The following is a 25,413-nucleotide window of genomic DNA, read 5'->3' on the forward strand; positions in this document are numbered from 1 at the left end:
ACAAACCCGGAGCTTTGAAATCTGGAATCGAAACAGAAAATGCTGCAAATAATCCGGCAGCTTTTGTGAAGAGAGAGAGAGACAGAGTTAAGGTTTCGGGTGGTGACTTTGTCCTTTTGTGTTTTTAAACCTGCTCCTGTTATAATTCCCAGTCAGTAATATTCCCACCGAAACACAGTCTATTCTATAGCAAGAATCTCCCTCAGTAACATCCTCCCCCACATCCGCTTCCAGCTGTTTCCAAACACTTTATTGAAGGTGTTTGGGGGAAATCTCCCTGTGTTAAAGTGAAGGGAGTCAGGATGGCCGAGCGGTCTAAGGCGCTTCGTTCAGGTCGCAGTCTCCTCTGGAGGCGTGGGTTCGAATCCCACTCCTGACACTGACTTTTGGGCTGAGAACTGTCGTCTCCCAGCGCCAGGAACCTGGGTTCGATTCCCGGCTGAGGTCACTGTCTGTGTGGAGTTTCCACATTCTCCCTGGGCTCCCTCCGGGTGCTCCGGTTTCCTCCCGGTGTGTGTGAGGTTGATTGGCCCATGCTAAATTGTCCCGGAGTGTCAGGGGGGAAGTAGGGTCAATAAATAGGGGAATGGGGGATCCGGATTGTGGGTCGGTGCAGACTCGATGGGCCGATTGGCCTCCCTGCAGGGATTGGATTAAAAATGAGTGGGGAATGCGGTGTTTCGCCGCCAGTGTTCCTGTCTCACACTGAATCTACCAGACAGCTTTATTCTGAGAGAAAGTGGCGATTGAACAAATGTGAAATTCTCAATGAAATTCAGCATCTGCAGTTGTTTTGCTTTAGTCTGAATTTGAAATGATCTCTATTGAGAATGAGCCGGGCCCCGCGGGACAGGAATCATTTTCTTGCGGGATCAGCTCTTTCCTGAGAGATGTGGGTGGCTCTGAGAAGAGCCTTTGGGGGGTTTCAGAGGTTTCCAATTTGCTCTCGGGTTGTTTCACTTCTTTCCTGAGGCTTTCTTCGCTTTTGCTGCTTTCCCTTTGGGATTGGCCTTCGCTTTAGTCACTTTTTTGGCCGACTTTCCGCCCGTGACCTTCTTCACAGGAGACTTTTTCTTCAGGGCTGCTTTCTTCAGCGCCTTTTTTGGAGTTGCCGCCTTCTTGCTGCTTGTTTTCTTCACTGGAGTTTTCTTCACTGGAGTTTTCTTCACTGGAGTTTTCTTCACTGGAGTTTTCTTGGCTGCGGCTTTCTTGGCGGCGGCTTTCTTTCTTGTCACCTTCTTGGCCGCTGTTTTCTTCACTAAAGATTTCTTGCCTGTGGCTTTCTTCACCTTCTTTCCCATTTTGCCCGGCCTTTCCCTCTTAGCCAGTTTGAAGGAGCCGGAGGCGCCCTGTCCCTTTGTCTGCACCAGAGAGCCTTTCTCCACCTTCCTCTTGATAGTTAACCTGATCTGGGAGCCGCGCTTCCCCACATCCACTCCGCTGCCGGCCAAAGCTTTCTTGATGGCGGCCAGGGACATCCCCTTGCGATCGCTGCAAGCCGCCACCACCTTGAGGATCTGCTCGCCTAACTTGGGAGCGGCAGATCGGGGAGCCGCCTTCTTCTTCCTGGGAGACTTCACCTGAGCGGGAGCAGCTGGAGGAGCCGTTTGGGCGGCTGCAGTTTCAGTCATATCCGAGAGTGGCTGGAAAATCTGGGCCAGGAGAGTCAGAACTGGATCCGGAATGAAACCAGTGGTGGCGGCACAGAGCAACTTAAAGGCAGAGAGCGGACGGAGCAGAGACAAGCTGCTGTCAGCTCCCGGCTCCTCCAGCCTCTCTGTGTTTCTCTCTCCTCACAAACTCTCCCATTCCAATCAAATTCCGCCTCTCCACACATCCAGCTCACACCCTTCATGTCTCTGACACTCCAATGTTTGCTGTTGAAAAGGTTTCACTCGAACTGAGGACTCCGTTTTCCACTGAAACCCGTTTTCCTGCTGCACTGATTCCGCTCTCACACGCGATAGCTGACATGTTCTCTACTTTTCCACTCAAATCTTCCACTTAGCGAAACAATTGCCTTGAAATCTCCCTCTGGGGCTCAGCAAGGGGATTAGGGGGAATCTTTGATTGAAAAATGGTTTTATTTTCCACAAGAGAGACTCGGAGATCTCATGATCAGAACAGACACGCAAACACAGTTGGATTAGTCTGACCCGCCCGCTCCTTTCATACACTCTCTCTTCCACAATATTCACATCGACACATTCACAGGACAAAACTTTCACCCAATGGAAGGTCCCAGGAGGGAATTTCTCCTCCTTTCGGCCTTTGCTCCGGATTCCAGGGGGTTAGTTAGAGTTTTTCACCTCAGTAACTGTTAAACACTCTGAGGGCCGCTCCCCGCAGATTGTCTTTCAATTCATTCATGGAATGTGGGTGTCTCTGTCTGGGTCAGCATTTATTACCCATCCCTAATTACCCTTGGGAAGGTCGGGGTGAGCTGCCTTCTGGAACCGCTGCAGTCCATGTGGTGAAGAACCACATCTGTTAACCAGATTCCGCGGCAAGAACCAATTCTATTTTTATTTTCAGTTATTATAGTGATTACAGACATCACTGTGTTTGTTTAGGGTGAAAATACAAATTATCTGCTCTCGGAGTCTCTAGATTTCCTGTTTTATTTGTTTCTCCGGCACTGACAGGTAACAGTAAATCACAACCTCACCAACCAGTGACAGCCAGTTAAATAACCATCCCACACTCGCTGATAATGGAGTTTCTGACAGTGACAGTTTCTGACCATCCTCCGATTGGACCTGGAGGGAACCAGATTCACTGTCAGAGCTGGACTTTCTTACAGAGTGGGTGACAGAGCCAGGTGAGCGATGGTGATGGAGTGGTGACTGTGAGAGCATTTGACCCAGGGTCAGTTCCTGACCATCAGAGTGGTGATTTATTTAATTAGTTATCGCAGGTCCCAACAGTAGTTGGACATTCCTGAAATAAAATTCACTAAAGATTCTCATCATTAGTGTGTTTCTAATGGGAAATCCAGCTTCCATTTGCTTTCAGTTATTTAAATGAAAGAACAGGCCTGAAAACTAAACAATGATTTCCCAGTCAGAAACAATAATAAAACAGGTGGTTTAAACCGTCCAGAAAAACGAGATAAGACAGGTTCAGTTTACAAACTGTGCTGTGGATGTATCTGGTGTGTGATGAAATGAGCAACTAATCTGTTTCCATAATTATAACTGATTTAAATAACTGCTGTTTAACCAGCGTCAGCGATGGTGGTATAGTGGTGAGCATAGCTGCCTTCCAAGCAGTTGACCCGGGTTCGATTCCCGGCCATCGCATTGATAATTTGTTTAGATTCTTTTCCGCGGCATCTTGTGTTTTAAACCAAGAGGACAAAAACAGGGCGAACGCAATATTCGACAGGAATGAAATAAAATAAAGATTTCTATTTTTTCATTTTTTTTGTTCGGACATAATTCGTTTCTAATGAAAAAAATATTGAAATCGGAGAACACGTCTCTGACCTGATAAATGAGTTCTCCGCCAGACACAAAGATACAAAGTAAAAGTAGAGAAACACATTTCAGCTCACACACTGTGCTCTGCACAATCCTAGTGCCTGATGAAGTTAATATGAACATCCTAAGGTGGCTACATTACACTTATAAGTGTGTAGCTGCCGTGGCCGAGTGGTGAAGGCGTTGGATTTGAAATTTAATGGGGGGTTTTCCTGCGCAGGTTCGAGCCCTGCTCGCAGCGGTTGTGATTGTGAAGTGTTTACTTCCGCTGCCTTAAGCAGCAACGTGTATAGTTCTGTTTTTCTAACTAATTGTAATGTCTGTTTCAGCGATACTGATGAGTTGAACTTTCTGCCTTCCAAGCAGTTGAACCAGGTTCGATTCCCGGTCATCGTATTGAGAAATGTGTCCACGTTTCAATCAAGTATCATAAAACAGGGAGAATTTGCCAGTAATAAATTCGGGATTTTTTTTTTATTCGGACGTAATTCGTTTGTAATGAAAAACTATTGAAATAGGAAAACAAGTCTCTGACCTGATAAATGAGTTATCATTTATCAGAGACAATCAGAGATAAAGATACAAAATAAAAGTAGAGGAACAAATTTCAGCTCACACACTGCGCTCTGCACAATCCCGGTGCCCGATGAAGTTAATATGAATGTTACTGAGATGGTTATATTACTCAGGTAAATACACAACTGCAATGGCAAATGGTTAAGGCGTTAGACTTGAAATCCAATTTCCATCATATCTGTGCAGGTTTGAATCCTGATGATAAAGTGTTTGTTACGGTTGCTTTCGGCAGCGACAGAGCCAAAGAAAAGTGCTAATTTTTTGCTATGAAGTATTTGGATCACCATATTCCTTTCTCAGCTGCATTGCCCCGAGCCGGGTGCAGGAAGGTCAGCTTGGAAATGACACCTGGGTGTCCTCGGGCTGGCACAGACAAGACAGGCCGAATGGCTTCCTTCTGTGCTGTTCCCTTCTCTGGTCCTTTCTGTGGTTCCATGAGGAAAATCAGAGGGTGCGCAGAATGGAAACAAACAGGCATCAGGTGCACCAGGACAAAACAAGGTCTCAGGTCAGAGTAAGATTCTTATGGAATGACAGACGCAACATAACAAATACATTTCATCAGAATACAATGAATGAGAATTTCAAAATGCTGCTTAGATGATGTGGCATCATGTTCATTCAAACACATTGCTGCAAGCTGGTCATTATTGGGCGTTAGGAACTCCTGATTATCACAGATTGTAAGAAGAGACATGCGATAGCTAATTAAATGCGAATCCGAAAACAAAATTCACCAAAGATTCTCATCATCACCGTGTTTTTAATGGAAAATCCAGCTTCAATTTGCTTTCAGTCGTTTAACTGAAAGAACAGGCCTCAAAACTAAACAACGATTTCCCAGTCGGAAACAATAATAAAACAGGCGGTTTAAACTGTCCAGAAAAAAACAGACAAAACAGGTTCAGTTTACAAACTGTGCTGTGGATATATCTGGTGTGTGATGAAATCAGCAACTAATCTGCTTCCATAATTATAACTGATTGAAATAGTTGCTATTTGGGAGGTGTGAGTGATGGTGGTATAGTGGTGAGCAGAGCTGCCTTCCAAACAGTTGACGCGGGTTCGATTCCCGGCCATCGCATTGATAATTTACGTAGATTCTTATCCGCGGCCTCTTGTGTTTTAAACCAAGTGGACAAAAACAGAGGGAACGCAACATTTGACAATTAAGAAATAAAATAGAGGTGTTATTATTTATTGTTCGGACGTAATTCGTTTCCAATGAAGGAATATTGAAATAGGAAAACAAGTCTCTGACCTGATAAATGAGTTCTCCGCCAGAGACAAAGATACAAAGTAGAAGTAGAGGAACACATTTCAGCTCACACACTGTGCTCTGCGCAATCCCGGTGCCTGATGAAGTTAATATCAACATTACTCAGATTATAAATGTGCAGCTGCGATAGCCGAGTGGTTAAGGCGTTGGACTTGAAATCCAATGGGGTTTCCCCGCGCAGATTCGAGCCCTGCTCGCAGCGGTTATGATTAGGAAGTGTTTACTTCTGATATTTCAGGCCTCCAAAACAAAACTCATCTTTCGGTAAGAAGTACTTCGATCACGATCAATCTTTCAGCTGCAGGGCTCCAGGCCGGGTGCAGGAAGGTGAACTTGGAAACACATGTGTGTCCGTGGGCTAGCATGGACAAGTTAGGCTGAATGGGCTCTGAGTCAGAAAGGTTTACAATATGGAAACAGGCCCTTCGGCCCAACTTGCCCATGCCGCCCTGTTCTTTTAAACCACTAAGCTAATCCCAATTGCCCACATTTAGCCCATATCCCTCTGAACCCATCTTACCCATGTAACTGTCGAAATGCATTTTAAAAGACAAAATTGTACCCGCCTCTACTACCACATCTGGCAGCTTGTTCCAGACACTCACCACTCTGTGAAAAAAAATGCCCTTCTGACACTTTTCTATCTCTCCCCTCTCACCTTAAATCTGTGCCCTCTACCTTTAGACTCCCCTACCTTTGGGAAAATATATTGACTATCTAGCTGATCTGCGCTCCTCATTGTTTTATAGATCTCTATAAGACCAAATCTCAGCCCCCTACGTCCAGAGAAAAAAAATAGTCTATCCAGCCTCTCCCTATAACTCAAACCATCAAGTCCTGCTGGCATCCTGGTAAATCTTTTCTGCTCGCTTTCTAGTTTAGTAATAGCCTTTCTGTAATAGAGTGAACAGAACTATACACAGTATTCCAAGTGTGGCCTTACCAATGTTTTTCATGACTTCAACAAGACGTCCCAACTCCTGTATTCAATGTTCTGACCGATGAAACCAAGCATGCCGAATGCCTTCTTCACCACTCTGTCCACCTGTGACTTCACTTTCAAGGAGCTATGAACCTGTACCCCCAGATCTCTTTGTTCTGTAACTCTCCCCAACGCCCTACCATAAACTGAGTAAGTCCTGCCCTGGTTCAATCTACCAAAATGTATCACGTCACATTTATCCAAATAAAAGTCCATCTGTCATTCGTCAGCCCACTGGCCCAATTGATCAAGATCCCATTGCAATTGGCGATAACTTTCTTCACTGTCCACTATGCCACCAATCTTGGTGTCATCTGCAAACTTACTAACCATGTCTCCTATATTCTCATCCAAATCATTAATACAAATGACAAGTAACAGCGGACCAGCACTGATCCCTGAGGCACACCACTGGTCACAGGATTCCAGTTTGAAAAACAACCCTCTACAACCATCCCCTGGCTTCTGTCAAAAACCCAATTTTGTATCCATTAAGATGCCTCACCCTGGATCCCATGAGATTTAATCTTTATGCAACAACCTACCTTGTGGTATCTTGTCAGAGTATTGCATGGTGCCTTTTGTTTCCAAAATGTATCAGTAAAGGGGATTAGCAGGATGAATATGTGGGGTTACTGAGACAGGTTCTGGGTGGGATGGTATCTCAGAGAGTTGGTTCAGACTCAATGGACCAAGTGGCCTCCATCTGCACTGGAGGGATTCTATTGCAGTTAAGGCTGAGATAGGCAAATTTTGGATTCTTAGGGAATTGAGGGAGTGATGAGTAAACTGGAGTTCAATCCAAGATCTGAAACTCTATAAGAAGCGAGTATGCCCACATCTCAATACTGCACCCATACTTTGGAACCCATATGTTCAAAGAGATATTCAGCTCATAGAGAGAGTGCAAAGACATGAAAACTGGAAAATGAAAGGCATGAAAGGAATAGCTTATGAGGGATTAAGGATTCTTGAATTGCAATCTGTAGAGAAGGCTGATTTATGGTTTAGTTCAATATTATCAAATTGATACATGGCCGTATCTCCTAAGCTTCAAAAGCTTTATTCACAGCGATTGTATTTTGGTTGATGTCAGTACAAAGTACAGAAATCTGGTTCATGTGATGATAATCACAATTTGTTCTCCCCACATAGAATTCTTGATATTTCAAATGTTTTACCTGATTTTGATGCTGAAAATGTAGTGACCTTTAGAAAACTTGTCAGAAATATCGTGTGATTTCTCTCTTTGTATTGTCTGATGCTGTTGCTGTTCTGTGTTTTGTTGTTCTGTTGTTTTAATGCTGTGCCTCTGTGCTTTGCACTGTATAAAGACACATAAATCATAATTGTATTAATCATACAATCCCTACAGTGCAGAAAGAGGCCATTTGGCCCACCAAGCCCTATTCCCATAACCTCACATATTTACCCTGCAAATCCCCTGACACTAAGAGTCAATTTAGCATGGCCAATCAACCTAATCTCCACAGACAAGGGGAGAATGTGCAAACTCCACACAGATAGTGACCTGAGGCTGCAATTGAACCCGGGTCCCTGACACTGAAGGAGCAGTGCTAACCACTGTGTCACCCTTGAATGGGGGAATATTATCAATGAGCCACGTGGTCAATGTCTGCTCTTATTTACTGTGTTCTTGTGACTGGAGGAGACGGATCCATGGATACTGAGGGAAATATGGGTGGAAATTGCAGGGGCTTTGGGCAAAACTTCCCTATCCGAGCTCATGATGCCAGAGCACCGGAGAATTGCAAATGGTAAACACTCTTCTTCAGAAAAGGCTGTGAGGAGAACCCAATAAAAGTCCAATAAATTTAACCTCAGCAATGTGGAATATTCTCCAAACAATAACTGCAGATAAAATTAACTCTCGCTTGTGCTAATGTGCATTAATTAAGGAAACCACTCGTAATTCATAAAGGTGAATTATGTTTAATGAATTTGCTCGAGATTTAGGTAACAGAAAAGGTTGATGAGGGTAATGTGGTTAATGTGAACATGGACTGTCAAAAAGCATTTTATAAATAAAGGGCCGCACAGCAAACTTGTGGGAACATTTGGAGCTGAGAGAATAAAAGGGACAGCAGAACATGGATAGGAACCTGACTGAGTGACAGGAAACACAGCAGTGGGAAATGTTTTTATTTGGAATGGAGCTCGGTTAAAGTGGGATTCCAGGAGGGTTGGTGTTCGGAATCCTGCTCTTCCTGATCCATATTAGAGACATCGGCAATGCTGTACAGAGCACACACTCAAACTGTGGGAATTACACAATACATGGCAGCATTGTGAACTGTGAGGGGGGAGTGCTGAAACTCACAGTTTCTGAGACAGCTTGTGGATTGGTCAAACAAGACCAATTTAAAGTAGAGAAGTGTGAAATGATTTATTTCAGTGGGAAGAAAAGGGAGAGACAATATGAAAGAAATGGTACAATTGTAAAGGCATGCAGGAACAAGGGACCAGTGGTTAAATGTGACACTAATAATTGCTGTTTAGGTGGCAGGTTGAGAGTGTGGTTACTAAGGTATTTGGGATTGTGAGCTTTATACGTAGGGACAGAGCTTACAAGAGCAAACAAGTTATGGGAAACCTGTATAAAACCCTGGTTTGGCCTCAGTTGGAGTATTGCACTCTGATCTGGACAACAGTGTTTAGAAAGGGTGTGAAGGCATTAGAGAAGGTGCAATAAATCTCTGGGCATGGGTCCAGGGATGGGGAAGTTCAGTTTAATCGGTAGATTGGAGAATTTGGGTCTTTGGTGAAGAGAAGGTTGAGAGGAGATTTGATCGAGGTGTTCAGGATTGTGGAGGGAATTGGAAGGAGCTGATAGGGAGAAGCTGTCATGTCCCAATCTTCCTCTGTCAGGAAGTGTTCCCCAAACTGAATGAACAGGACATTGTTCCCGGTTACACTTCTCCAGCAATGCTAAATATTCCCAGCATTTGTTTCAATGTGAAACATTTAAGATAATTATACAAACACAATAAATTGTTTAGAGTAAAGAAGAAACATTAAAAGTGAAAATTCATGTTGATGTCCCTCTGCGGGGCTTTTAGTCTTTCCAGTGTGGGCCAGTGGTCTGATTAATCCGATGGTGCTTTTCCCAGTCGCCTGTGTAACGTGGCTCGAATCCCAGCCTTCAGTTTTTGAACTGCACAGCGGAGCGTTTAAGGAAGTGTTGGGGCTGAATGGCCTCATCTGTGCTTTAATCCTCCTGCTGTCTGGTGAGCTGATCTGACATCCACCCCAGAGTGGAGTCGCTGCACAGATCGCCTTAAAAATGGTCTCTAAGCTGAGGGAGTGACTGTGAATCTCGTCACCACTTCCATCCTGACTAATTTCCTCCACTTCAAACCGTCCATCAATGTCAGAAGGAGTCAGAACCAGAGTAGGAGGCTCCACCAATGATTCAGTCCCATCTTCCACCATTTGAACATCCTGCCTTGCCTCACACCTTCTCTGTTCTCCAGCAGCGGGGATGTTCCAGGGTCTTGGTTACTCGGAATGCCCTGTTCCAGGATTTCCTGGCTCTAAAGCTGATGACTGTTGATGTCTGTCAGCAAGTTGTTGGGAATTGGCTCCTCTTCATCTCCAACCTCAGACCAATCAGGAACTTCCATCTTCCAAGCTTCTAGGGGCTGGTTGAGCTGAAACAACAAGAATTGAGGATTTTGCAGTGTTGTTACATTCCAGCAGATTTCATTAAACACCAACTTTTTCACTTCATTAACAACTGGAGGAATAGCAATGGAATGTATTGGCCCATTTATCCTCACATAGGAGTTGGGACATCATGTTGAAGTCATGTTAAGGCCCCACTAGGAATACTGTGTACAGTTCTGGTCACCCTATTATAGACAGAATATTATTAAACTAGAAAGAGTTCAGAAAAGATTTACTAGGATACTACTGGGACTTGATGGTTTAAGCTATAAGGAGAAACTGAATAGACTGGGATTTTTTTCCTTGGAGTGTAGGAGGCTTAGGGGTAATCTTATAGGGGTCTATAAAAGAATGAGGGCCATAGATGAGATAGATAGTCAATATCTTTTCCCAAAGGTCAGGGAGTCTGAAAGTGGAGGGTGTAGGTTTAAGGTGAGAGGAGAGAAACACAAAAGGGTCCAGAGGAGGTGAGTGTTTGGAACGAGCTGTCTGAGGTAGCAGTAGAGGCAGTTACTATATTGTCTTTTCAAAAGCATTTAGATAGTTACATTGGGTAAGATTGGTATAAGGGGTATTGGGAAAAACTGAGAATATGGAATTGAGATAGAGGATCAGCCATGATCACACTGAATGATGGAACAAGCACGATGGGCTGAGTGGCCTCCTCCTCTTCCGAGTTTCTATGTTTTCAGGTTCTGATGAAAGGTCACAGACCTGAAACACTAACTCTGTGCAGCATCTGTTTGCAGAGAGAAACAATCTGCTGAGCTTTCTTTTCTGTTTCATTTCTGATTTCCAGTGTCTGAACTGAACCCAGCCAGAGTCAGCACCTTCAGGAGAGAGAGAGAGGAACCAGTGAGTGTGGAACTGAACCCAGCCAGAGTCAGCACCTTCAGGAGAGAGAGAGGAACCAGTGAGTGTGGAACTGAACCCAGCCAGAGTCAGCACCTTCAGGAGAGAGAGGTAACTAATCTAAACCCTGTGTCTAAAAACAGAGGTAGAGAGGAAAGAGGGAACCAATGAGCAGTGAGCCGAATGTCAGTCGTAGGGCAGTTGCTGGAGTCCATTATCAAGTATTTGGAAAGCAGTGTTATAATCAGATAAAGTCAGCATGGATTTACAAAAGGGAAATCATGCTTGAGAAAACTACTGGAATTCTTTGAGGATATAACTACTAGAGTTGACCAGGGGGAACCTGTGGATATGTTTTTTTTAGACTTTCAGAAGGCTTTCAACAAGATCTCACTTCGTGTTTTAAAGGTTAAAGTTTGATTATTAGTGTCACAAGTAGGTTTACATTAACACTGCAATGAAGTTATTGTGAAAATCCCCCAGTAGCCACACTCTGCCACGTGTCCGGGTAGACTGAGGGAGAATTTAGTACGGCCAGTGCACCTAAGCAGCACATCTTTTCAGACTGTGGGAGGAAATCGGAGAGAAAACCCACGCAGACACGGGGGGAATGTGCAGACTCCACACAGACAGTGACCCAAGCCGGGAATCGAACCCAGGTCCCTGGTGCTGTGACACAGCAGTGATAACCAGTGTGCTGCCCTTCTACTGTGTAAAGTTAAAGTACATGGGATTGTGTGTAGCATCTTGAGATGGATAGAAAGCTGGTTAGCAGACAGGAAAGAAAGAGATGACATAAATGGGTCTTTTTCCAATTGGAAGGCAGTGATTAGTGGGGTACCACAGGGATCTGTGCTAGGACCCCAACTGTTCCTATTATATATTAATGGTTTGGACACAGGAACTAAATGTTCAATCTCCAAATACGTAGATGATACAATATTGGGTGGGAGGGTGAGCTGTGAGGGGGATGCAGAGATCCTTCAGTCTGATTTGGACAGGCTGAGTGTGTGGGATCTGCATGGCAGATGCAGTATAATGTGGATAAATATGCAGTGATCACTTCATTATCCACTTCAGTAGCAAAAATAGGAAGGCAGATTATTATTTGAATGGGTGTAAATTAAGAGAGCTGGATACTCAGCAAGATCTAGATGTTCTTGTGCATCAGTCAGTAAAATCATGTTGAAGCTGTATAACACTTTGGTTAGGCTGCATTTGGAGTGTTGTGTATAATTCTGGGTGCCACACTTCTGGAAGGATGTTGATGCATTGGAAAGGGTGCAGAAGAGATTTTCCAGGATGTTGCCTGGTTTGGAGGATATGGACGAGAAAGAAAGGTTGAACAAACTTGGATTGTTTTCTTTGGAGCCTCGGAGGAGCAGGAGGGACCTGAGAGAGGTTTACAAGATTATGACAGGCTTGGATAGAGTGGATTGTCCGAGTCTTTCCCTGAGGGTCAAAGGATCAAATACTCGGGACAAAGGTGAGAGTGAGAGAGGGAAAGTTTAAAGGAGATGTAAGGGGTAAGTTTTTCAGACAGAGAGTGGGGAATGCCTGGAACGTTCTGCCGGAGGAAATAGTGGAAGCAGATTCTGTAACAACGTTCAAGAGGCATCTGGATAGATCCATGAATCAGCAGGAACACAGGGATATGGACCACATCGAGGCAAGAAAATATTAGATTAGAGAGGCGTAATAAGTCTGCAGAGGGAGAAGTTCCTTCACCAAAACCCCTTTATTTACACCTCTAACAGCAGTACACAGAGCACTAACAGTTTATCTCCGGGGGTGTCAGAGGAACTGGCACTCCCAATTAAGTACAAGGCAAAGACTCCCTGATTGGCCCATCAATTGGATCCTTAATCAGGGAGTTCCTGCTCCAATAGGCCAACCTCAATGGCCTGATTGAAGTCATTACAAGAGGCATCTGCGTCGGCACAGACTGGGTGGGAAGAGGGTCTGTTCCTGGGCTGTACTGTTCTTTGTTCAGTCCCTGAAAGTAAGTGTGGAGATACAGCAGACAAAAAGATGGCAAATGGTATGTTGGCCTTGGGAGCGAGAGGATTTCTGTCTAGGAATAGGGATGTTTTACTGCTGTTGTATAGGGCAATGATGAGGCCACACCTGGAGTATTGTGTGTAGTATTGGTGTCCTTATCTGAGGAAGGATGTCCTTGCTGCAGGGGGAGTGCAGTGAAGGTTCACCAGGTTAATTCCTGGGATGGCCAGTGTGTCGTATGAGGAAAGATGAAGTCAGTTAGGATTATGTTCACTGGAGTTTAGAAGATTGAGAGGGGGCTCATAGGAAGTTATAAAATTCTAACAGGACTGGAAAGGGGAGATTCAGGAAGAATGTTACTGATATCCTTTGTGTAAGGATAAGGGATGAATGTTTAGGACTGAGGTGAGGAGAAATTTCTTCACCAGAGAGGGGTGAATCTGTGGAAATCGCGAATGCAGAAAGAAGTTGAGGCCAAAATGTGTGATGTCATTGATTAGGGGAGGCAGTGGTGTCATGGGCTCATAACCCAGAGACTCTGGTAATGCTCTAGGAACCTGGGTTCAAAACCCAACAGGGCAGATGATGAAATGTGAATTCAATATGAATCTGCAATGAAAAATCTATTTGTTGCTTGTGATAAAACCCTATCTGGTTTACTAATGCCCTTTAGGGAAGGAAATCTGCTGGGCAGGAGTGTGTTTGAATTGTCAAGTCTAGAGGTGACAAAAGTGTGGATGAGGGTTTCAGGTACGGGTGAGTTGAGGTATTACAAACAATGTGTGATGTTACACAGCTGGAAATCGGTGATCTTGGTGAAGGAACAGATATGTGGTCAGAAACTCATTTCCGAGTCTGATGAGGTGCCAAGAATGAGGGTTTGTTTCAACCTTGGACAGTAACCAGTGGGAGAGATGGAGTCAGTGACTGGGAACAGAATTTGTGGTGGGAACATTGGTCTTCTAAATATTTAATTGGGGGAATTCTCTGCTTAACCAGTGTTAGAAGTTGGAGAAGGAGTCTAATAATTTAATGACAGTGGAGAGAGTGCAGAGGAGGTTTACTAGGCTGATGCCGGAGTTGAGGGGGTTGAACTATGAGGAGAGGCTGAATAAACTAGGCTTGTACTCGTTAGAGTTTATAAGAATGAGGGGAGATCTCATTGAGACGTATAAGATGATGAATGGGATGGATCGGATTGAGGTGGAGAGACTCTTCCCGCTCAGAAAGGACAGTAGGACTAGGGGGCACAGCCTCAAGATAAAGAGGGGGGGGGGGGGGGGCGCAGTTTAGAATGGAGTTGAGGAGGAACTTCTTCATTCAAAGGGTGGTGAACCTCTGGAATTCTCTGCCCGTAGAAGTGTTGGAGGCTGCCTCGCTAAATATTTTTAAGACGCGGGTTGATGGGTTTTTGATAAGCGAAGGGATTAAGGGTCATGGGGAGAGGGCAGGAATGTGGAACTGAGCCACGACAGATCAGCCATGATCTTATTGAATGGCGGGGCAGGCTCGAAGGGCTAGGTGGCCTACTCCTGCTCCTATTTCTTATGTTCTTATGATTGGTTGTGAGAGATGGGGTGGAGCTGGGTGTTATCATAGAACATAGAACATAGAACATTACAGCGCGGAACAGGCCCTTCGGCCCACAATGTTGCGCCGACCAGTCTTATTTTTAAAAAAAAACATTGACCCACTAATCTAAACCACTCCTTTTTCGTCCATAAACCTATCCACCAATCTCTTAAACGCCCCCAAACTAGGCGCATTTACAACTGCAGCAGGCAGGGCATTCCAGTCCCTCACCACCCTCTGGGTAAAGAACCTGCCCCTGACATCCGTCCTATAACTACCCCCCCTTAATTTAAAGCCATGCCCCCTCGTGCTAGATTTCTCCATCCGAGGAAACAGGCTATCACCATCCACCCTATCTAAACCTCTAATCATCTTATATGTTTCTATAAGATCCCCTCTTAGCCGCCTTCTTTCCAGTGAAAACAACCCCAAATCCCTCAGTCTCTCCTCATAGGACCTCCCCTGCATACCAGGCAACATCCTGGTAAACCTCCTCTGCACCCTCTCCAAAGCCTCCACATCCTTCCTGTAATGTGGGGACCAGAACTGCACACAGTACTCCAAGTGCGGCCGCACCAGAGTTGTGTACAGTTGCAACATGATGCTGCGACTCCTAAATTCAATCCCCCTACCAATAAACGCCAAGACACCGTATGCCTTCTTAACAACCTTATCTACTTGATTCCCAACTTTCAGGGATCTATGTACACATACACCTAGATCCCTCTGCTCCTCCACTCTATTCAAAGTCCTCCCGTTAGCCCTATACTCAACACATCTGTTATTCCTACCGAAATGGATTACCTCACACTTCTCCGCATTAAACTCCATCCGCCACCTCGCGGCCCAGCTCTGCAACCTGTCCAAGTCACCCTGCAAACTTCGACACCCTTCCTCACAATCTACCACACCTCCGACTTTGGTGTCATCAGCAAACTTACTAATCCACCCAACTATACCCTCATCCAGATCATTAATAAAGATTACGAACAGCAGTTATCAGCATACATGTGAAAACTAACACTGTGCTTTCAGATACTGTCACTGAGGGGTAAGGTGTAGATGAAAAATAGGAGGGAGCCAAAGATAGATCCCAGGGCGATTTGGGTGGTAACAGATCAGGAGTGGGAAGAGAAACCATTGCAGGTGATATTCTGTATATGATCAGAAAGATAAGAATGGAACCAGGTGAGTGCAGTCTTACCCAGCTGAATGTCCACGCCTTTGACATGGTTGACTGCACCATCCTGCTCCAATACCTTCCCACTGTCAGGTCAGTGTGCACAGCAGATGAAGATGTTAATGTACCTGACATCCGGGGAAAACTGATGATGAATAAAGGGCTGGGCCTCAGTAAATGAGTGTAGAGAAGGCTGGAATTCTCAATCATCTTCATCTCCAGCAGCAGCTCCTCCATCTCAATGTGTGTGGTGAGATCAGGCCATTCTGCTCAGTCAGGAACACCCAGACTGACTGTAAGAGAGAGAGAGGCTGGAATTAGAACCAAACCATAAGGGAGATCCACTTAGAGTAACCAAGGCCCACCCCCAAAAGACAGGAAGATCACAATATCTAACCACAGCCTCTGCAAAGTGAGGTGCTGTAAAACCCGGTGTGACACTGAGCCCCACCCAAAGCACAGGAAGATCCCAGTTTCTGGGCTGATTTGGTCTGATTCCACCAGGTTTGCAGCACAAAGACTGGGGAACTGCAGCAATACATGTTTACACAGGAAGCTGCCATTGGAAAGACTAAGCTGCGGATTTATAGAATCCACAGGGCAGAAGGCGATCATTCGGCCCATCGAGTCTGCACCAACCACAATCCCACCCAAGTCCTATCTCCATAATCCCATGCATTTACCCTGGCTGGTGCCCCTGGAAACGACAAGGGGCAATTTAGCCCGGCCAATCCACCCAACCCGCACATCTTTGGGCTGTGGGAGGATCCCGGAGGAAACCCACGGGGAGACCGTGCAAACTCCCCACAGTCAGTGACCCAAACCGGGAATCGAACCCGGCTCCCTGGCGCTGTGAGGCAGCGGTGAGAACCATTGTGCCACCGGGCCGCCCCATTTCCAGCCGGGCGGGACGGGATTCCCGCTCCCAAAACCCTTCCCCCATCCGGAGCCCCGCCGCGGGCTCAGGATCCGGGCCCGGGGACTGAAGCCACTGGCGGGACATTCGCTGCCGCTCCGCGCGTGTCTGATTGGCCCAGGGGAAATCCCCGCCCATGACCGGCAGCTGGGAAACCAATCGGGAATCGCCGCATCACCGTTATCCAATGGCCGCTCGGCGCAGGTTGAGTGACAGCTACTTCACCCAATCCGAGAGCTCCATAGTCTGAAGGGCGAGACCATTGAAAATGACGCTGCCAATTGTAACCAATCGCAGACCGTGTTGCTACACACGCCCTCTAAGTGATTGACATCTTCTTTAGCCAATCGAAACGCACTGACCATTTGGAATGTGCCGCGACTGCGCGACTGGCGCAACGTCACTCCCAGCCCAGCGTCATTTCGTCATTCAATTCGATCCGGAGCTGGAACCAATGAGAAATCCAAGCGCTGGAGACGGAAAGAATCCTTAAAGTGGAACCGCACAGATAATTATAATTGTACAATTATAATTCGTTGATGGCAGTTAAAGCGGACAAAGGACTGCCGAAAGGATATTTTAGCCTTGGAGGGAGTGCAGAGGAGGTTTACTAGGCTGATGCCAGAGGTGAGGGGGTTGAGCTATGAGGAGAGGCTGAATAGATTAGGCTTGTACTCGTTCGAGTTTAGAAGAATGAGGGGAGATCTCATTGAGACTTGTAAGATGATGAATGGGATGGATAGGATAGCGGTGGAGAGACTCTTCCCGCTCAGAAAGGATAGTAGGACTAGGGGGCACAGCCTCAAGATAAAGGGGAGGGGGGGGGCGGTTTAGAACGGAGTTGAGGAGGAACTTCTTCACTCAAAGGGTGGTGAATCTCTGGAATTCTCTGCCCGTTGAAGTGGTGGAGGCTGCCTCGCTAAATATTTTTAAGACGCGGGTTGATGGGTTTTTGATGAGAGAGGGGATTAAGGGTTATGGGGAGAGGGCGGGAAAGTGGAACTGAGCCACGACAGATCAGCCATGATCTTATTGAATGGCGGGGCAGGCTCGAAGGGCTAGTTGGCCTACTCCTGCTCCTATTTCTTATGTTCTTATGTTCTTATGAAAGTCACAGAATTCAAAATGTGAAACCCGCGGGATAGGAATTAGGAATTAATTTAAGCGGACAGGCAACAAAAATGAACGAGAGGAAAGTAAGCTGGAATCAGGGGAGATTAGAGAGGGAATTCCAGAGCTGAGACCCAGAGAGCTGAAAGAACTATAATCACTGCTGGAGTGAACCAAATCAGAGATGCTCACGAAGGCAGAATCAGAGGAGCTCAGATATCTCAGAGAATTGTTAGGCTGGAGATGACGAAAGGCAGGAAGAGCTGAGGACATGGAGGGATTTGGAAACACGGATAAGAATATTAAAATTGAGAAATTGCTTAACCACGAGTCAGTGTTTGTCACTGACAATGCATTAAGTTGATGCATTAAGTGTATTTGGAGTGAATTCTGATTTAATGACGAGAAATCAATTAGCAGCTTCCTGGACACAGCAGCACAATAAATCTGATCAGAACTGAACTACATGGCCCCTCAAGCCTGCTGCTCCATTCAATGCGATCATGCTTTCGATTCCCAAACCACAGAATCGTTAAAATGCAGTAACAGTCCATTCGGCCCATCAGCTTTGCACTGCACGATTGAAGCTGCACGCTATCTAATCCCACTCTCCCGCCTCATCACCCCAGAGACCCGGGTTTGGTCCTGGCCTTTGCTGACTGTGCAGATTTTGCATATTCTCCCCCAGAGGTTCCTCTAGTTGCCCTGGTTTGTTTCCATGGTTCAAAGGTGTGAAGGTTAGGTGGATTGGCCATGTTAAATATTCCTTCAGTTTCCAAAGATGTGTACAATAGACACTGAATCGGTTCAATATCGGTTCAATTCACTGAATCGGTGGCGACTAGAATAACAATGCAGATTATCAACTTGAATTATTCAAAATCATAGAATGGAGCATCCATTGTGAATGAAAGGAAACTTTAAACTGTGCAGCTGTGCTGTGTTTCAGGAGCTGGTTTTACAGAAATCTCCATTCTTCAAAAATGTTGCCTCACCTGCTGAGCATTTCCAGCATTTTCTGTTTGTGTTTCAGGTTTGCAGCTTCCAGCTTTGTGTTGTGTTCTGTGCAAATGTTTTACAGGGAACAGGTTCTGATCAGCCCTGTGACAGATGGAGTAGAATGTGTCTCCCGGCTTATCAAACCTTTGAGATTTGACTCCAAGCTGTACAGAAGAATGAGGAAGAGAGGGAGGGAGGGTCATTCTGTGATGGACACATTTCCTGTATAAAGGTGTGTATTTCCACAGCTCACTCAACAGAAATAAGATGTTCCAACACGAGTTGCAATCAGTGAAGTTCTTCTTAACAGTTCTTGACGTTTAAACTATGAGATTGTTGAACTTACCAATAGTTTCTACAGTGTCAAAAATCCATATATGGACAAGTAAAGTACATACTTTCCGCGTGGCTCTGTGGCGCAATGGAAAGCGCGTTGGACTTCTAAATAATAACAAATTAGCTATTCAAAGGTTGTGGGTTCGAGTCCCACCAGAGTCGGATTTTTGATCAGATTCGTCGCAGTTTGCTGCTTCATTGATGTGATTCAGCTTCGGCACCGACATTTCCTGCTCTGCCATCTCTCCATGCTGTTTCTGTTAACCCGGCTCCCAGGGAAACCACTGACTCGAGAATAAATGGCCAACCCCGGGGGCTATCTTAAAGTTTGATACAACATTCACTGTTTGTGTTAGAAACAGTAACATCTTTCTCAATTCGATATTTCACTTCTTTTGGAAGATAAAAAAAGGTTAAAGAACATGCAACAGCAATTTATAAATCAATAAATAAATATCAGTGCCCTGCAATGTAGGGGTGTTATTCTGATGTGTCTGCTGCGCTTGTCCTTCCAGGCTGTCGTAGTCATGGGTTTGGAAGCTGCTGGAAAAGGAGCCTTGCTGAGTTGCTGCATCGTGTAGATGGTGCACACTGCTGTCATTGTGTGTCGGGAGGGGAGGGAGTGAATTTTTATGCGTGGGACGCGAATGAAGTGGGATGCTTTGTCCTGGATGGTGCTACCCTTCTATCGCTCTGTGTGTGTCCTGATCATCTCTTACTACTTTTCTGTGTGTTTTTCTCTGCCTGTTACATTCGGGTTGCTGTTAAGTGTTACTGTCCAGCCAGGGTGCGCTTCCCAACACGTGGGTTTGGTTTGAAATAAAAATACAATGAATAGTTTCTTCTCTCCCGCGCAGCAGGGATAGGCAGGAAGTGGTAACGTTCGGGGCAGAGTGGCGCAGCAGAAGCTGGACCCATAACCCAGAGGTCGATGGATCAAAACCATCATCGGTTACCATGTTCTCTTAGAAATCCTATAGTACAGAAAGAGGCCATTCGGTCCATCGAGTCTGCACCGACCACAATCCCACCCAGGCCCTACCCCCATATTCCTACATATTTTACCCACTAATCCCTCTAACCTACTCATCTCAGGACAATTTTTAGCACAGCCAATCAACCGAACCCGCGCATCTTTGGACTGTGGGAGGAAACTCACGCAGACACGAGGAGAATGTGCAAGCTCCACACAGACAGTGACCCAAGCCGGGAATCGAGCCCAGGTCGCTGGAGCTGTGACACAGCAGTAATAACCACTGCGCTACCCGAAAATTAACAGTTACAATTTTTGTTTAGCGGTTCCCCCAGTAAACAAATTGCAACTTCTAAACACTGCACATCAGACTCGCTGCGAGCAGGGCTCGAACCTGCGCGGGGAAACCCCATTGGATTTCAAGTCCAACGCCTTAACCACTCGGCCATCGCAGCTGCTTGGGGTGGTTTCACTAACATTAAATAGTAACATTCGGCTGCTGCCCAAAGGCAACTCTGAGTTTTCTCGACAGTAAATTTGTTTCATCGTCTTGATTTTCATTAACGGGGAACACAGCACATTTATCCCAGGCTCACAGTAAGTAATCTCACTAAAACAGGTTAAAGCCCAGCAGGTTTATTTGGCAGCATGAACTTTCGGAGAGTTCCCCTTTTATCAAATAAGTGTTTAGCTCAGTTGGCTGGGCAGTTTATTCAGCCAGAAGCTCGGGATTAATTCCTGTATCGTCTGAGATTGTTTTTATCCTTGCTCCTCTCCTGAGGTGTGAATTATCCTGTTAAATCACCACCGGTCAGCTCTCTCTCCTTTGATGACCCACAGAAACATCTGAGAGTGTGGACCTTGCTTTAACTTTGCAAGAAATGAACACCTCACAATTCTGACACATTGTTTCAGATATAAAACTGTGCAATAATAATCTGAGCATGCGAAGCGGAAGTATCCCTAAAATATCATTTCTACCATCGTTTTGAAATCTGTCATTTCGGGGACAATTAACTTTACCCAGATACAAAATCCGACCCAGAAAAGTTTCATGAGCCTGACGTGATTTGAACACGCAACCTTCTAATCTGGAGTCAGACGCGCTACCGTTGCGCCACAGGCTCCCACTGCTTCCTGCTTTTAACATCCGGGTTACGTTCGGCCAATTCAAAACCAGACAGGGCCCAGGGAATGGAACTGTCTCCCTCTTTACTTTCTGTGGTTAGACATGGAATGGAAGAGTAACAGCGAACCGAGATTAAGGAGTAAACAGCAACACAACATTATCCTGCGGGAGAAACATGTTGTTTGTTACGGGTGTTAAAACACAAGAGCTGGTTTGGTGAGAAGTCAAAAGAGAAAACGCTGGAAAATCTCAGCGGGTCTGGCAGCATCCGCAAGGAGAGAAAAGAGCTGACATTTCGAGTCCAGATGACCCTTTGTCAAAGTTTGGTGCCAAATTATTCCATGACGAGGTGGCCGAGTGGTTAAGGCGATGGACTGCTAATCCATTGTGCTCTGCACGCGTGGGTTCAAATCCCATCCTCGTCGGTGATGTATTTACTCTGACCCTTAAACTGATGGCTTGTTTAAGTGTTTTAAGGTTCGCAGAACCGAGATGAAGTTTGGACACACAGGCTTGAGGGGTGAATGCTCCAGAACAATTCCACATTCTCAGAATTCTCATCCTCGGAGAAACTCGAATCAAGTCAGGTTACCAGCTTTGGACAGGAGTTCACCACCCTGCAAAAACGTGGTTTCGGAATCTCCAAAGCAGACGCCAGTGGCAAGATTTTATCTTTCCAGAATCGGCAGGTCAGCCCTGAAAATTAGTGCTGTATTAGCGGGATTGGCCATGCTAAATAGCCCCTTAGTGTCAGGGGGATTAGCATGGTAAACATGTGGGGTCACGGGGATACAGCCTGGATGGGATTGTTGTCGGTGCAGGTTTGATGGGCCGAATGCCGTCCTTTTACACTGAGGGCCCTCTCTGAAGTTCCAGGCGGCAGTTTTATTTCTCTGAGAAGATTGACACACCAGTTCCTAATTTCTTCACATTTTATCCCAAAAGCGGACTCAGATGAGATTCGGACCCACAACCTTTGACCATCTCACAAGACAATGACTTGCTGTCTAACAGGCCAGTACCAACTGCCACAAAAGGTCCACAGCAGACACCATTTCCCTGGCCTTGCACTGAATCCTGGAACACCTAGATAACAAGGACACCTAAGTCAGACTCCTATTTATTGACTACAGCTCAGCCTTCAACACTACTATTCCCACAAAACTCCTCTCCAAACTCTGTGGCCTGGGCCTCGGCACCTCCCTCTGTGACTGGATCCTGAACATCTGAATTCACAGACTTACCTTGAATGGATTATCTCGCATTAAGTTGATCTTTCTCTACGCCCTAGTTATGTCTGTTACACCATATTCTTAACAGTTCTTGATGTTTAAACTATGAGATTGTTCAACTTACGAATAGTTTCTACATTGTCAAAAATCCATATATGGACAAGGAAAGTAAACTCCCAGCACGTGGCTCTGTGGCGCAACGGAAAGCGCATTGGACTTCTAAATAATTAAATTAACCATTCAAAGGTTGTGGGTTCGAATCCCACCAGAGTCGGATTTTGGATCAGATTCGTAGTAAACAGTTTGCTGCCTCATTGATGTGATTCACCTTCAGCACCGACATTTCCTGCTCTGCCATCTCTCCATGCTGTTTCTGTTAACCCGGCTCCCAGGGAAACCACTGACTCGAGAATAAATCACAAACCCCGGTTTAATACAACATTGACTGTTTGGGTTAGAAATAGTAACATCATTTTCAATTCGAGATTTCACTCCTTTTGGAAGATAAAAAAAGGTTTAAGAACACACACACAACAACAGCAATTTATAAATCAATAAATAAATATCAGTGCCCTGCAATGTAGGGGTGTTATTCTGATGTGTCTGCTGCGCTTGTCCTTCCAGGCTGTCGTAGTCATGGGTTTGGAAGCTGCTGGAAAAGTAGCCTTGCTGAGTTGCTGCATCGTGTAGATGGTGCACACTGCTGTCATTGTGTGGAGGAAGTGATTTTTTATGTGTGGGAAGCGAATGAAGTGGGGTGCTTTGTCCTGGATGGTGCTAACCTTCTGCAGTTCTGTTCAATCTATACTGATCCAGGCAAATTAACGCAGGAAACCAAGTGATCTGGTTTACTCCCACAGTCCAAAGATGAGCAAGTTGGGTGGATTGGCCATGCTGGATTGTCCCTTGGTCCCCAAGGTGTTTGTATAGGGAGATTACCGGGGTGGATGTGTGGCACCGCGGGGATAGGTCCAGTGTGCGATTCTCTGTTGGAGAGTCGGTACAAACTCGATGGTCAGAATGGTTTCCTTCAGCACTGTTGGGATTGTGTGACTCTAAGGCCATTCGACTGTGTTAGAAATTCCCTGAGGAAAAAAATGGAAAGCTGTATTTATGCATTTACAGCATTAGATTTATTGCAGATTTTGTTTTTTTCTGCAAATGGTGAAAATACCCGGATCGTGTAAATAGTAGAGATATTTGTGGGGAGTCTCGAAATATATTTTATCTCTGTAGATCATCCACTGTAAAGGGAAAGCCAATACTGATTAGCAAGGATGGGATATTGTGACTTGTACAATTGCACTGATCACTTGAAAGGCCTCAAAGTTCTCGCTTGGATTTGAAACCGGGATCTCCTGTTTACTGCGTTTGTGCATTGCTCGGTTTGCTCAAGTCAACACAGACCCAATTCCCGCTCTACCTGTTCCTTACCCGAAGGTGCTAAGATTGAGAGATCTGAGAAATGTGAACTCTGCAATTGAAGAGTTACATCCTGGCGATAGGGATATTTCTCCACAGCTGCTTTCGGAGCTGCTGAATATTTCCAGCATTTCCACTTTCTGATTTTGTGCTTTCATTGCAGGAGTTCATTTACCGACAAACCAAAACTTGTCTCTTGGACGCAGCACCAGACAGAGCTTTTCTGTGATCTTCACACAGACAAGTTCACTTTTCACTTCCCGGCTTTAAAACCGTCTGTTTTCACACTGAGCACCCTGCGGCATCGCCTTCAAACCTCACCCCACCCTCCACCCCCACACCAGAGTCTCAGTGGTACAAGTGTATCTGAGGAATTCACAAAGACAAGGGATCACAGTGTTTATGAGGGAACATGAAGGACTAATTCATAATCAGTCAAACAGATTGATCATGTGAGAGTCTCTCTCTCTCTCTCTCTCTCACACACACACACACACACACACACCACCACCACCACCACCACCAAGGCAGATGGCGAAATTTGACATCAATAAAGACATTTGGAATTAAAAGTCCAATTCCCTCGCCCGTTAACTGAAATCCACTATTTCTTCCAAACAGCTTTCTCAGAATTACTTTCCTTGTAACTTTGTTCATTTAATTCTCACTTATCTCATTTTTTTTCGGTCAGAACTGTTCCACAATGTATGTTTGATCTGGATAAATTGTTAATGTTCCAAACGAGGACAAAATGCTTTGCATCAATCGGCTAATTGAAATTCTGTGGCAGGAATTCTAATCTCCTCAGGAAGAGGTTTAATGCTGAGCTGAATGAACTGTTTTTGTTTACAGGGATGAAAGGTGATGTCACTGGGCTGGTAATCCAGAGGCCCGCGCTAATCTTTGGGGACACGGAGTAAATCCCACCACGGCAGCTGGTGAAATTCAAATTCACTGATTTAACACATAGGCACATGGATAGAAAACAGAAACAGGAGGAGGCCATTCGGCCCAAACAATGCTGGAATTGAAAGCAAGCCTCAGAAATGGCGGCCTTCAAATTTCCGTCGATTTTTTCCCACAGAAAACATCTTCACAGAACAACAGGGAACATTTCACACAAAAAAAGTAAAAACTTCTGCTCAAGACGGATGATATTTACAAACCGGGAACACATTTACACAACAGGGAAGAATTTGTCAGAACCACAGTGAAGATCTGTCAACGGGAGAGTCACAGTTCCAAACAGAGAGAACAGTTACACAGCAGAGAGCACAGTTACACAACAGAACATACATTTCAAAACAGGGCCTATCTTTGTGGAACAGAAAATCCCTTTTCATACTTAATCAGTTTCTCCATCTCAGTGTTTTGCCGGTTTGCTCGAATATTTTCTGTCTCTCATTGTGAGTGTCTCCTAATAGTTTTTTTTATTGTTTTTCTGTGTGTTTGTTCTCTGTCTGTTACATTCGGAGTGATGTTAAGTGTTATTATCCAGCCAGGGTGAGCTTCCCAGGGTTTTGTTTGTAATAAAAAGAGACAGTGAATAGATTCCTGGCTCGCGAGCAGCAGTAATAAGCAGGGAGGGGTTGACTTTGGGAGCAGAGTGGCGCAGCGGAAGCGTGCTGGGCCCATAACCCAGAGATCGATGGATCGAAACCATCCTCTGCTATCACCTACTCACT

At 45.3% G+C, this 25,413-nt stretch overlaps 1 protein-coding gene and 10 non-coding genes across 11 annotated transcripts; 8 read left to right on the forward strand and 3 right to left on the reverse strand.

The window, feature by feature from the left end:
• The first annotated feature begins 296 nt into the window (after positions 1–296).
• On the forward strand, positions 297–379 carry trnal-cag (transfer RNA leucine (anticodon CAG)). Its single transcript has one exon. It is a non-coding gene; the product is annotated as a tRNA-Leu (tRNA).
• Positions 380–956: 577 nt separating this feature from the next.
• LOC145335892 (histone H1-like) lies at positions 957–1,631 on the reverse strand. Its single transcript, XM_080181625.1, has one exon. The coding sequence runs from the start codon at positions 1,629–1,631 to the stop codon at positions 957–959; it is 675 nt and encodes a 224-aa protein (XP_080037751.1).
• Positions 1,632–3,230: 1,599 nt separating this feature from the next.
• trnag-ucc (transfer RNA glycine (anticodon UCC)) lies at positions 3,231–3,302 on the forward strand. The gene has a single exon. It is a non-coding gene; the product is annotated as a tRNA-Gly (tRNA).
• Positions 3,303–3,639: 337 nt separating this feature from the next.
• trnas-uga (transfer RNA serine (anticodon UGA)) lies at positions 3,640–3,723 on the forward strand. The gene has a single exon. It is a non-coding gene; the product is annotated as a tRNA-Ser (tRNA).
• Positions 3,724–5,457: 1,734 nt separating this feature from the next.
• trnas-uga (transfer RNA serine (anticodon UGA)) lies at positions 5,458–5,539 on the forward strand. The gene has a single exon. It is a non-coding gene; the product is annotated as a tRNA-Ser (tRNA).
• Positions 5,540–19,043: 13,504 nt separating this feature from the next.
• trnar-ucu (transfer RNA arginine (anticodon UCU)) lies at positions 19,044–19,134 on the forward strand. Its single transcript is given in 2 exon segments — positions 19,044–19,080; positions 19,099–19,134. It is a non-coding gene; the product is annotated as a tRNA-Arg (tRNA).
• Positions 19,135–20,318: 1,184 nt separating this feature from the next.
• On the reverse strand, positions 20,319–20,400 carry trnas-uga (transfer RNA serine (anticodon UGA)). The gene has a single exon. It is a non-coding gene; the product is annotated as a tRNA-Ser (tRNA).
• Positions 20,401–21,000: 600 nt separating this feature from the next.
• Positions 21,001–21,072, reverse strand: trnaw-cca (transfer RNA tryptophan (anticodon CCA)). Its single transcript has one exon. It is a non-coding gene; the product is annotated as a tRNA-Trp (tRNA).
• Positions 21,073–21,417: 345 nt separating this feature from the next.
• trnas-gcu (transfer RNA serine (anticodon GCU)) lies at positions 21,418–21,499 on the forward strand. Its single transcript has one exon. It is a non-coding gene; the product is annotated as a tRNA-Ser (tRNA).
• A 992-nt stretch (positions 21,500–22,491) lies between these two features.
• trnar-ucu (transfer RNA arginine (anticodon UCU)) lies at positions 22,492–22,580 on the forward strand. The gene is given in 2 exon segments: positions 22,492–22,528; positions 22,545–22,580. It is a non-coding gene; the product is annotated as a tRNA-Arg (tRNA).
• Positions 22,581–25,328: 2,748 nt separating this feature from the next.
• On the forward strand, positions 25,329–25,400 carry trnam-cau (transfer RNA methionine (anticodon CAU)). Its single transcript has one exon. It is a non-coding gene; the product is annotated as a tRNA-Met (tRNA).
• The last annotated feature ends 13 nt before the right edge of the window (positions 25,401–25,413 follow it).

The sequence above is a fragment of the Carcharhinus amblyrhynchos genome, unplaced genomic scaffold, assembly GCF_965287045.1.
Source record: "Carcharhinus amblyrhynchos unplaced genomic scaffold, sCarAmb.v2.hapA scaffold_42, whole genome shotgun sequence".
Taxonomy (NCBI): Eukaryota; Metazoa; Chordata; class Chondrichthyes; order Carcharhiniformes; family Carcharhinidae; genus Carcharhinus; species Carcharhinus amblyrhynchos.